The sequence below is a fragment of the Thunnus thynnus genome, chromosome 11 (assembly GCF_963924715.1).
Source record: "Thunnus thynnus chromosome 11, fThuThy2.1, whole genome shotgun sequence".
In the NCBI taxonomy this organism is placed as follows: domain Eukaryota; kingdom Metazoa; phylum Chordata; class Actinopteri; order Scombriformes; family Scombridae; genus Thunnus; species Thunnus thynnus.
Genome location: NC_089527.1, coordinates 29,068,344 through 29,081,153, shown reverse-complemented (window position 1 = coordinate 29,081,153; position 12,810 = coordinate 29,068,344). Strand labels below are relative to the sequence as shown.

Here is a 12,810-nt window from a genome sequence, read left to right as displayed (position 1 = left end):
TTTCAAAATTTGATGATCATCCCTTCTTGTCCTCACTACTCTCTGTAGAGTTTGTCCTCCTTCTGCCATTTCTACTTTTACAGTTTTTCTGTTCTCTGCCATTTCATTTCTTCTAATTGAAAACGCACTTTTTTAGTACTCTAATATTCCTTTGGGGACTCACACCCCATGCACAGGGACCCCTGCGCGCGACACGACACACACACACACACACACACACACACACACACACACTTTGGACTGTGCTGTGGTTTTTCCATCTCGGTGTTTACCTGGGAACGGAGCGTATCCTTGCTCAGTTTATTTCCCTTTGGTCCTTTTTTTCTGTTGGCATAAGCAGCTGACAGAATATAAATAAAAATATATGGACTACATATACACACAGCACCAGGCTGTAAATCACAGCGACCTGTTAGCATTGTGACAAATGCGTGTTGCTGATATCGGTGTGGTGTAATAAGTAGCCTGTTTTAATATGAAAGCGAGACCGTAACTGAACCGTTTTATGCGCAGAAATAAAAACTTTAATAGAGTCGTTATAAATGTTACTTTTTAAAGAAATCTTGCTAAATGGAAATGGTGTCACATGGAAACAGTCTGGGTAGAAAAATAAAAATAAATACGAGACATTTTACTGATGTTGACCTTAGAAGGTGTGCATGCAGTCAGCAGTGCAGGAAACCAGTAAACCTGAAGCCTCTCAATCTTCTCTGATCTGAACCTACTGATCTAACACACACAGTCATTACTCAATCAAATATGTCTTTATTGCGTTATTACACACTGAGACGCGATATATTTCATGAAGAATATGATCATGCGCATTTTTCCTCTGAATTAATAAAGAATATCTATAAAACGTGCGTGCATGTGTGTAGGACATATCTGGAGTTGTATCTCTTTCTGCTATTTTTGACTTTAAATATTCCTAAAGAGACTTCAGCTGTCATTAATTAATCTTTTTTTATATAATTTGTATAATTTGATTAAAGGATCATTTCGGTTCTTGCGGCTTCAGGAGCTGAGAGGCGGAGATGTTCAATTTAAATCACGTTTCTCAGCACGCAGCTCAGTGAACTTGAAGATAACTCGTCATGGACACTTGTCTTTTGTCATTTTTAATTGTAAGTGGTAGTTGTTTTTTTTGTTTTTTACTGTGTAGACTGTAGCTGCATTATATTTTGATGACATCTGCTTCGCATCGGTTTAAAGTTTATTTGGCTTCGCAAAATTAAAGAAATGCACATACTCGGAAATCATTTTCATTCATGGTGGAAAATCGTAAAGATTCGTGTCTTATTAAAGGTTTTTTTCCCCCTTCCTGACATACTAGATTGGTCTTGAATGCTTTGAATTAAAATATATTCAGTTGTAAAAATGTCTTTATAAAAATCTGTTTAATGGTGAAAGAAAAACTCGCTGATAAACAAAACATATGCACACTCATTTCTTTGCGCATATGATTGTTATTTCCTGCTTTGATGTTTGTTTTTTTGTCTTCTTCGTGTTTTTACCCCCCGGCTCGCTAACCCTTGAGGAAAGTCTCCTGGTAAAACAAAGCAGCCTCTTTATGTATAAACGCGTTATCCCCTCTCGTTTCAATACACACATGTGAGGTGTAAAAGATGAACTATGACCTCATCACACAGCAGCACAATTTCTTCTTTTAAACGCGCAAACAGCCGCACTGTAGACCAACCGGATTCTGCATTGTACAAGTAAAAATGAGAGTCAGGTGTAGGATCTGTGCACACGGGCCTCTAACATCCTCACCTCTTCAGTCAGTGTGTGCGGCTCCTGCAGTTGCTCTCCACACTATATTTAGAGCGTTTATTCCTGCGTGCAGAGGAATCGGTATCCTTGGCCCGGGGCTGAAGGCGCTGAAACAACCCAAGAGCCGCTGTCAGTTCGGATGCTTTACTGCTCGCTGCATGCTTTATTTCCAGGGGTCAGGCGAGGTCAAGAGCTTTCTTTTACTAATTGAATATTAACGGCGCGTTTCGGCGTTTCCGCCCATCTTCCACGTGTCTGTCTGCTAGGTTGGAGTCAGAAAACAAAGTGGTTCCTGAGACGGATTTGAATCCAAGCAGTCCTCGGTTTGGGGAAAAAAAAAGTAACTAACAAAAAAACAAAAAAAACAAAAAAACAGACAGTTAGAGGAGAAATTGCATTTTTTGACTGTCAGAGGAATAGAGGAAGAGGAAGGAGTTTGTGAGGAAATATTCGAAGGAGTTGAAGCCGATGTAAAAGTTTCTATACAAGCCTCTGGAGATATTTTTTCTCATTTTGGAAAACAAGAGAATCAACCCGTTCAGAAGTGGCCTTCATGCTTCAGTTTTAGGTGAATAAGATGCCTTCGGTGCTATAATTGGGATCTAAACAGCAAACAGTTGGTTTTAGTTTTTACTGCTTGTGTTTAACGAGTTTCCTCCCACAGGGATTTAACAACCCCCCACCCCTCCACACACCCCCCCACACCCCCATATATACTGTACACATAGGCTACACACACCAGCACCAAGATTATTTACCACTTGTTTACCTCGCCAGAACTTTACGAACAACAAAACCATTCACATTTTGTAAAAGATAATTATTGTAGTATAATAAACTTCAAATCAAACTGTATTCAAATCATTTCAAACTGCCAGCGTCGTCCGTAATTAGTCCCAAAGATTTACAGTTCGTCTGATTGGCGACTGAATAATTGTTAGTCGATGTCAAATATATTTCAGTCTCAGCGAGCAGTGACATTATTTCCATGAAATCTTCAGCAGAATGATGGAAGGTAACAGTGTTAACCTTCAGAGGCTTCCACTTATGAAAAGTCAGCATATAATCCACTTATTGTGTGAAGGTTGCCCTGATGACGGAAAGTGTCAGTACTTTACCACCACACAGCGCATTTCAGAGACCTGAACGCTCCTACAGCATATTTCTAAATATGATTCCAGCCGGTAAAATATTCCAACAATATTCCAGCTATAAAAGTGTTTTTGTACGTGTATATTTCTCTCTCCTGTAGCGTAAATTGTTACTATGTTTTTAAATTTATTCCAGCGGTTTTTTTTTTCCGTCTTTGCTGAGTCATAATCCAGATGGTCAATATTCATTTCATTCTCATTTGACAAATGAACAGCAGTGACCTTTACAGAGTTTCATTTTGCGGTGACGCAGGTTGAGTTGAGGCCTGCTCGGTGCAGACAGCAGCCTTCACCTCCCTCTGTCGGATCATCCTCTGCTCTTCTCTCCCGATCAGCTTCCTCTTCCTCAGCATCAGGCCTGATGGCTTCACTGACCGAAGGCTCACTGAAGCGCCTCCGATTTTTGTGAAAAGCGATATTTGAAAAGCGATAATGTTTAAGAGTTTGATCAAAACCTGTTGCAACAATAACACCTGACATTATTATTATTACTGAGAGTATTAGTAGTTGTGTTATTATTAGTAGAATTATGTTACATCAGAGCTGACAATGCTATTAAAATATCAAAAATCATCTTTGCCTTTGATCAAAATCCAAATATTTCGTTCTTACTCAGCCAAAACAACATCAAGCACAAAAATGTATTTAGATTTTTTCATAGTGTCATTGATTATTAATTAATCGAATAACTGCACTCTGACTCTATATGTTATTTCAAGGTCATTTTTTCTCCGTTAGTAGTTTCGTCGGTATACAATGATCGAGTAAAATGCACGACTAATAAATAATAATCTATGAAATTAATAAGTAACAGCTGACAGAACCTTAGTAGAATTATAAATTATAGAATTATACACCGAGCGTTTCTATACTTGAAGCTAATTTGATAATATCCATATAAACGCTCTAAACGCACCATTTTAATGTTTTCTGTTACCGACCTGCAGATCTGCTGAAATAAGTGCTCAACAAGCCGAGCAAAGCCAAACCATTTCACTTGCTAATCTTCTCGTTCATTTTTGCGTCCCACCGTGCAGCTCTCAGATCAGCCCACCTGTCCTGCTGCAGCTCTGCTGTGGCTCCTCAGCTGTCGGGTGACACAATGAAGCTGTAATGTGACTTTTCCTCCAATCCCTGGTAATGATGGAATCAGCGGCTCAGGCATACTTTGTGAAAAGACACATTAAAATGACTTTGGGGTGTGCGCCATGAGGTGCAGGCCTCGCATGCACCGGCCATGGCTGACAGTCCAAGACCTTAATGATCCACCTTCAGTGAAGAAGTGAAGCGAAGCTTCAGGATCAGAGTGTCACAGAGGAGATACAACAAGGCTGGTGAGGTCGTGAATTATGCATTTATTTCATAATTCAACTCAAACGGACACTATTTTATTATTGTATGATGCTGTTTGCAGACACATTCTGCATTTATAGCAGATGTATAATGAGAATAAGATAATAAGCTAATGTATTTTTCTATATGCTAGCCTATATTATAGAGATACTTCTTTTAGTCTGCAATCTGGGTGACGGTTCCTCTTCCAGGACGCGCGTCTCCCTCAGCTGCCATTGGTCCAAAGACTTTGTCTCGCTGTCTTTCCTAACTTCTCATTGGACGCGCAGGTTTGACGGGGAGCAGGAGGGCCGCCCTCTGCGCCTGGAAAAATACTCCTCCAGAAGTGAGTATCAATCAGAGAGAAGTTGGAGGGACAGAAAGAGAAAAAGAAAGACGCGGAGTGGAAGGACGGAGAGACGCGCAAAGCGGCAGACCGCATCAAAACTGTTGATCTCATGCGCAGCCAGGATGGCACAGTCTGCCTTCAAAAGTTTGACGCGGCGTTTCTAGTCACAGTTGGGATTACTTTGGACACTCGGTGAGTTTGTGCCCCGCTGTAAACACTGACGTGTGCCTTATTTATTGTTTTGCTTCGCTGCGTTGGACGGACGGAGCGGGTTTTTCGCCGCGTCCCCCCCTTCGGGTGGATTTGAGAGAAATGAGTGAGAGGAGGCGATCTGCCGCAGCTCTGAGCTCTAGAGCCCACGCTTTTTCCGTGGAAGCCCTGATCGGCTCCAACAAGAAGAGGAAGCTCCGGGGCTGGGAGGAGAAGGAGCTGGAGTTGTCCATGGAGAGCCTCGCCACGGACGGAGAGGACCCGGCGCACTGTCTGGATATGGACCCGGGTCAGTGCGCAGACATGCACCACATCGCTCAAATGTCCGGATCTCCGTTATATCACTGCAGCGCAAAGCAAACCCACGAGTCCTGAGTCAAAACATGGCTCCACGTTCAATGACCCAACCCACGACGGTTCATGTAGGCTCCATGTGTATGTGGAGTCTTTCTTCTTTAAACCAAGTGAGAGATTCTGTTCAGTGATTCAGCTCAGCTGCAGCGCTGTTAAGAAGAAAAAGTTTTACTGTTGTAGATGTAGCATATAAACCTGATGCATGCAGGCCTGTAGGGAAAGTCAGTCGTGCTGCTCTGCTGTAGGAATATGATACTGAATATGAATCAAGAAAATTAAAAGGAGATAATTTGCTTCTGAGCCAAATCCAACCATCAAAACAGCTTTCAAAAATAATTTGAGGCTCCACATTAGACCAGATGACGTAAACGTGTCTTTTTTGTCATGGTGGGTTGGCTTCTCCAAGTTTTGACTCAGGACTGGTGGATTATAATAAGATAAAGAAATATGATATAAACGACATGATGAAAACACTTTAACGAGTCAAGGGGTCAAGTTGTGTTGCTGCTCGCTTTCAGCATGAGTTTGGCTGCAGGCCTGCAGACAGGCCTCGTCTTGTTGTACGGAGGCACAGAGTCAAATAAATGATCTAATCTGATTCGTTCATCTTCAAAGAGGAGTAAACCTTAGATAATATTTAGAAAGATATCCTCTCACTGCTAAATAATAAACTCCAGGCCTCACGCGGCCTCGGAAGTAGATGCGTGCGGAGTAGAAGCGTCCGTCTTGCTCCACAGAATCTCCAATATTTTCAAGGTATGAACACGCTCTAAGAACTTCTAGGTAAAATTCAAGTCTTTATTCATGAGGAATATATATTCAGAGTTTGTAAGATATGAGACAAAGTAAAACTGTACTCCAGTAAATCAACGATGAGCCAAACAAGGCCTCTGCGTAAAATATGTTTAGATTAGACACAGTAATACCTTCTTTAAATACACAGTGTGTAAGAAAAAAAAGACATACAAGAAATCACATAAAGTTAAATTAAGTGAAATAATTTAGCAGGAAAAAAACGAGGAATTGAAGGGTTTTTGTTTACTGGGTTGATGTGGAAGAAATGACCCATCGTGAAAAACAAGATAAGTGGTGCCATGTTGTTTAAGCAGTTTTAAAATTCATTTAGACTATAACAAACATGCACATATGAAAACCGGCAATTTTCGGGCAAAACTGCATTTTTTCTGTGAGCATTTCATTTATATTTTGTGCCAATTTTAGAATTCACGGCTTATTTGCATCACCATGAACGTAATAAAAATTTTAGCATGTAGGGTTCAGTATTACTGACATTTGTGAAATTAATCAACTACAGGTGTAATCCAATATTCAAGCTTGGCTCTTTCACCATAAACTACTTGGATTTGAGTGTTTGGAGATGATATTGAGATATTCTTTGGACTCATACTGAGATTCACATATAAACCTGCTGCGCCGCTGAGAAGTAACATCAGACCTGACGTGACTTTTAACCTCGATGCTTCTTCGCTTTGAGCTCAGACACTTTGGCTTCTTCTTAAACTGACAGATACACAGCTGCACGTCCTGCTTGACACACAGTTTAGAGCATTTTGGACATTATTCTTTTTAAAAAATTCAATATAATTCAGTCCAAACAATGTTCGAGGACGATCTGAGTTCGGTGCTCTACATTTTTGATTTATAGAAACTTGAATCATCACTTTAGGGATCATGTACCCAAATGAGATCAGTTCTTATTTATTAAATATATTTGTCTTGAAATATCCTAATCATATTATCTTGTACATCATAGGTCACCAAATATTTGTAGAAATGTAGAAACAGGCAGAGATGAATCCTCCCTGTGTCTGTGTGCTGCAGTCTCAGGCCGGCGCTAAATCCCGCTGCCTGCTGCAATCTGACCTCCGGGGCGCAGCGTCTTTACGCACGGCTCCACTCCGGTCTGAAAAGTTCTGTAACTGATTTAAAAGTCAAACTGTAAATAATGAAAAAAAGAAGGATAAATCATTAGGCGAAGTGTGTGAGGAGGGGGATTTTGTAGCAGGGAGTCCCATGGGAAGATTGTTATTGTTGGTATTAAAGTGCAGAACTGTCTCTGCTGGAGTTAAATGGGGGAGATGAAACCAAACCTTGATTACAATGTTGCCAATGGCAAACAGCTTGTTTGTGCGTGCTTTAAAAGGTCAAAATAATTAACAATAATTAAGGCTTAGACATCATTAAACAACCCCTCAGTCATTTTATATTCTTTTTTGGTTGTGTGGGGCAGAAAAGTCATTCTATTCATCTTCTCCCAGGATTCGTCCTGTGTAGTTTCAGAGTTCTTGGCTGAATTAATAACCCAGTTCCCGGCTCCTCGCTCCCCCCCTCCCAAACCCCCCACCCCCGGTTCCACTCATTAGCAGTCGGGTTCTTGGCAGGTTCAGCGGGTCCTGCTCGGGTCCTAAAGCCTCCGCTTTGGCGCGTCGGGCGGCGGTGACCGAGAACAGCGAGTCTCTGTGGTCAGATTGTGTGGTTTAGAGGAATCCTTAACAGAGTGATTTTATTTTTACTCAACTCCAGGCTAGGTTGGAAGCCGGCTGGTCGTATAACACGTTTATTAGCCTTAAAGACAAGGGCAGGACTGAGACATGCACAGGCTCTGAACTGAGTTCGCATTTAATGGTCTGCCTGTAAGAGCTGAACAGTTCAGTAAGCACAGAAAATGTAATAGTTTTGTTAGACTTCACAAAACTACTACAACCACATTTCCATAATAGTTATCCTTAAAGACAAAAATTAATAAGTTAAACTACATTCAATATAACTCTATATTTAATGCCACCGATCAAAGGCCTGACACATTTACAAGGTGACATTTTTCGCTTTTACGCACAGATTACGCACAGAACTAATTCACTACAAACACCTGATGTTTCACCAGGCAGGTGCTAATTAAAATCTGTTACGATTACTGCATAATATCATTTTAAATTCAATTAAAAGCTGATTCTTTCACTTCTGTAAAGACTCGTTATTCGGTCCATTTTGAGCATGCAGGCTGGTAAAAGAGATGCTTATATGAGCGGGACTGAAGCTTTTACTTCTTCCTTCGTGCCTGAGTCTCCATCAGTGCAGAGGGAACAGGTGCGTTCACTGAGTGGATTGGGTTACTCTCTGATTTCATGGTTGGCAGGTTGCTACTGTCCCCTTCAGAAAAGGTGTTGCAACTTCATTAAATACATCAACTCCCCTAATTAGATGCATGGAGAAACATTTCACTACAAAAGCTAAAACTTCTTAGCAGCAGTCAATTAAAACTATAACTTGAACCTCTAATTAATTAATCTATAATTAATTTTACCCTTAAAGTTAAAAATAAATTACTGTTTCAACAGCATATAACAGGATCTCATATACTGTACGCTCTGTTTCTGCTCTCCATTGAATGTATATGATGCTGACTCAAATATTAAAACTTTTTTTATTGGTGCATCACTGCATCATTTATGATGTGAGCATCATTTTATACACACTTCCCCAAATTATATTTGGTAAATTTGTCTAAAATACAATTTTAGCCTGACATATTTGGTATCTTAACTGGAAGTAAAAATCAAGTGAACAATATTTAGCCGTACAGCTTGTTTGGAAAGCCACCGGCACGTTTAAGACCTCATTTCGCTTTATTAAAAGGCATCTCAAAAGAAATTTAATATTCTGAAACAGATGTGGAATTTCTGCCTGCTACCAAAATAAAAACGGTCATGACTGCATGTCAGACTTAATAATAGATAGCACAAATGTCTGCCTGCTACTAGTTTAAAAACTCTGCTACATCATCAAAACCGTCTACTCAGTAGAGGCATATAAGGTACACATAGAGAACTATTAACCTATAAGTGTAAAATGTATAATTGCTCCCCAATTCAAAATAGTTACAACTTCATAAAATACTAATCTAATTCACAAATGCGTGCCAGCAATAAACATTTCTACCTACTTCCTAATTAAAAGCCTTCTGTTTTTGCTTAATGTACATGTATATGTGCATTACACCCATTTTTCAGTCAATCTCAGCCCTTCTCCAGCTGTCTGTTAGCTAGTGTGTGTGACTGGATGTGTACTGTGACACAGAGGACATCGGTTGTGATGTACAGCACGGACTTGGTTGAATTCAGACCAATTAGTGGCCTGCAATGGATGTCAGCCTCACTTTAATGAGGCCTGGCATGAGCTGATTGGAAGCCTTTAACCGCAAGATACAGGGCCCGAGTGTGTGTGTGTGTATGTGTGTGTGAAGCTAACCACAGCAGATGTCAGAGCAACGTTCTGCTGAGTGGACAAATTTTTGTTCATCAGTAAATGTCACTTTTTATTCATTCTGCTTACAAAAAAACCTCAGCTGAAGCTTTAACTTAGAAACTGAAATTAAAGTTTTATATAAAGTTGATTCTGTGTCATACTGGACCAAAACTATTGTCCTGTATTTCCAGTTTGGCTATTTTTTGATGATTATATTCTCAGTGTTTGAACTTTGGAAATGAACTGGCTTTAGGCCTGATGTTTGATTCCACATGAACATATAAACAAACACATGCATATAGCTGCTACTAGGTGGTGTGTTTGTCTGCATAAATCCAGCTTTTGGGTTGGAATGGTGTGTGTGTGTGTGTGTGTGCGTGTGTGTGAGTGTTGGTGAGTGGAGGAGGACAGGTCCTTGAGCCTGATGACAGGGCGGCCGGGCGGAGTCAACAGACTCCTGCTTGGCCAACGTTTTTCTCCCCCGCATCTCGGAGGAGCTCCTGCCAAATTATCTGATTTGATCGGGCCGCCTCGCTCTCTGGAATGCGTCTCTTTCCTCTAGACGCCTCCGTTTCACACACTAACATCCAGTCTGAGATGCTTATAGCAGATATGGGGGCGCTGAATGTGGCTTTTCAGCCTGTGTTTGTTGCAAATATTCAAGGAACTCTCAGTTTTTATGACTGAAAGTTTACTTTTTTATTTTGTAAACTAGACTGACAATCTTTTAGACTTATCACCTTATTTAGAGGTAATAGAGGAGGTACTTTAAGTATTTAAATTGACAATAAATCCAAAATGAAACATTGGGGAACATCATATTATAAAAATGAAATGCCACTGAATATCAAAACTTTTTGTTTGGTGATTTGATCAGGAAGGAGCCTCCATCATAATAAAAGTGGATGACACTGATGACACAACTGATATTTGATTAAAACCTGATGGTGACAAAATTTTAGCAAAACTTTGTTGGGAGTTTGTGCAAAGCAGCTCTAAGCTGAAATAATTGGATCCTTGTTGCCGTGTCAGTGCAGCAGACACTAGAGCAGCTACATAATTATAACAATTCATGGAAACATCAAATGTTCTGTAAAAATTGGCAACATTGAAACAAATGACCAGAAAAGACCAGTAACCTCAGGTTGCAGTAGTATTAGTCCAACACTGTTTAATCAACTGTATATCAGTGTATTAGCAAAATCTCCCTCTGCTAATTACTCAAATTAAATACCTTCAGTTTGTATGATCTAATCTCACTGGTCCCATCTGAAGAAGCTTTACAACAGCGAAGACTAGTAGTTGCTTTTTTTTATATTTGCTGGAATTTGAACTATCCCTTTAATTCTAACAGTATGAGTCACAAGTGTGTTTATAAAGAGTGATTGACTGGCTGAGAGTATATCTGCATGTGTGTGAGCAGTGGAAGAGAAAGAAGTGGAGAGTAATGCGCGACAGTCTTCAATGGCTGCAGTGACACTGAAAGGATCTCCCAAGAAGATGATGGAAAGTCTCTCTCTGTCTCATTACACCCCCCCTCCACCCCACCTCCACTCCTCCCCCTGCACTCCTCCCCTCCTCCCCTCCTCCCTCTGCTCTTCCTATCTCCATCCCTCCTCTCAGTGCTCTTGTTTCCAGCGGGGTTGGCTCGGCTTGCGCTGCGGTGGTTTCGCCTGGGACGCTGTCCAGTCTCTCAGCAGCTCTGCATTTGCATAACCATATTTGTGTGCCCTTAGTCTGCCAAGTCAACCTCCTCGTGTCGGGCCTCAATAAATAATACATTATTAGATTCTTTTTTTTTTTTTTTTTTTTTTTTTGGATGGTGATGGTAGTGTTGGAGGGGGTGTAGGATATTCAGCTGTAAACTATTTCTGAGAAAAGTGAAATAAGAGCTAGCATGTGTTGATCTTATGAGGATTTTATCTGGGTAAAGTGCAGCTCTGAGGTGTTGTGCGTTAAAGATTTGACATCCCAGCTGCAAAAAAAAAGATGATGCATTTTGATATTTAACCCCAAAAGATTTTCATTTTACTTTTAAATAACAGCACACATATAGGCTTTAGGTAACATTTAAAGGTTGGAGTCAGGCATAATAATTCATCGTTGGGAAATTCTGCATTACTCTTTAAGTGAAGTGGATTTTTGATGTAAAATCCACATTGGATTTAGAGTCTGGTGTAATTTATAATTTCCTGTTTCACTTTAAATAAATAATTCTGTTTAGGGGAGAATAATGCAGTAAAGATAACAGTGAAAATGCATGTAGTGGACAAAATAAAATGAATACCTTATTTTGATGCAGCAAAAGTGCAACTGTCGCAAAGATCGTGCAAGCTTCTTGGATGGCCTATGATCGTCTAGGTGTTCTTGTTATTTTGTCCACCCCGCCGTGACCGGGACAGTTGAGGATTTTGATTTAAAATAAAGTGAGTGTGACGAATGTAAAGGAGACTGAGGTCATCTGTGTCGAGGAGGCTGAGACCGATGGAAAGCTCTCCTGTAGGTCTGGATCTTTGTCAGCATGGAGGGAACGTTTTTATCCGCTTTAACATTGTGACCGTGTTGATGACTTTTAATGGTCAGTCTGTAAAACTTGTTCCAGAAGGAGCACTGGGGGGAAAACTTCATTTGCCGAACGCTTCCCATCGGAATTCTTCATTGTGTGGCCCAATTTGAGATTGAATATTTTCCACATCGCATTTCAAAGGCTTTGCGCAGCATTTATTCTGCTTTTGACATCAACCCAGAACTCCATGACGAGTTGAGCCAGCGAGCCAAACTCGGCCGCTTCTCTCCAAGCTGCAGACGGCAGGTGATTTGGATTCAGCAGTGAGCCGCTGTACTTTCTCAGCGTGCCAAGTTTCCTGCGTAAAGCCTAAATCGTATTAATTCAACTGTTTCAGAGCTGCTTTCTCATTCATCTCATTCATTTCTCCCTCAGACTCGGAGGCGAGTCCCGGCTCAGACGGAGAGGGTCTGGCCGAGAGGACGTCGTGCTCCTTCGGCTCACCTGCCGACCTTGCCCCCGGCCCCTGCGACCCGTCGCCCCCGGCTTCCATGGAGGAGATCCAGGTGGAGCTGCAGTGCGCAGACCTGTGGAAGCGCTTCCATGACATCGGCACTGAAATGATCATCACCAAGGCTGGAAGGTAGGCCACACACACACACACACACACACACACACACACACACACACACACACACACACACACACACACACTTAGGGAGTTTATGCGCAGCTCCGCGGCAGATCCATGGCGCAGGCGGATTGTGGCCAAAAAGTGCGTAAAAGACCATTTGCGAATTTTTACTCACATAAAAGTTATCCCTCAATTATTTGGCCGAGTGAGTTTCTATTCAATTCTATTATGAGTC

At 41.1% G+C, this 12,810-nt stretch overlaps 1 protein-coding gene across 3 annotated transcripts in view; it reads left to right on the top strand.

Annotated features, from left to right (window-relative positions):
• The first annotated feature begins 4,605 nt into the window (after nt 1-4,605).
• The window catches only part of tbx15 (T-box transcription factor 15), a 38,760-nt gene continuing 30,555 nt past the window's right edge, over nt 4,606-12,810 (top strand). Inside the window, exons 1-2 of one of the 3 annotated variants that reach the window (XM_067604306.1) lie at nt 4,606-5,104; nt 12,377-12,584. In XM_067604306.1, the coding sequence (XP_067460407.1) occupies nt 4,918-5,104; nt 12,377-12,584 (395 nt within the window). In that variant the 5' untranslated portion in view covers nt 4,606-4,917. Of the gene's footprint in view, nt 5,105-5,854; nt 5,926-12,376; nt 12,585-12,810 lie in introns of those variants that run through there. The other 2 variants (XM_067604307.1, XM_067604309.1) reach the window with 2 other exon arrangements.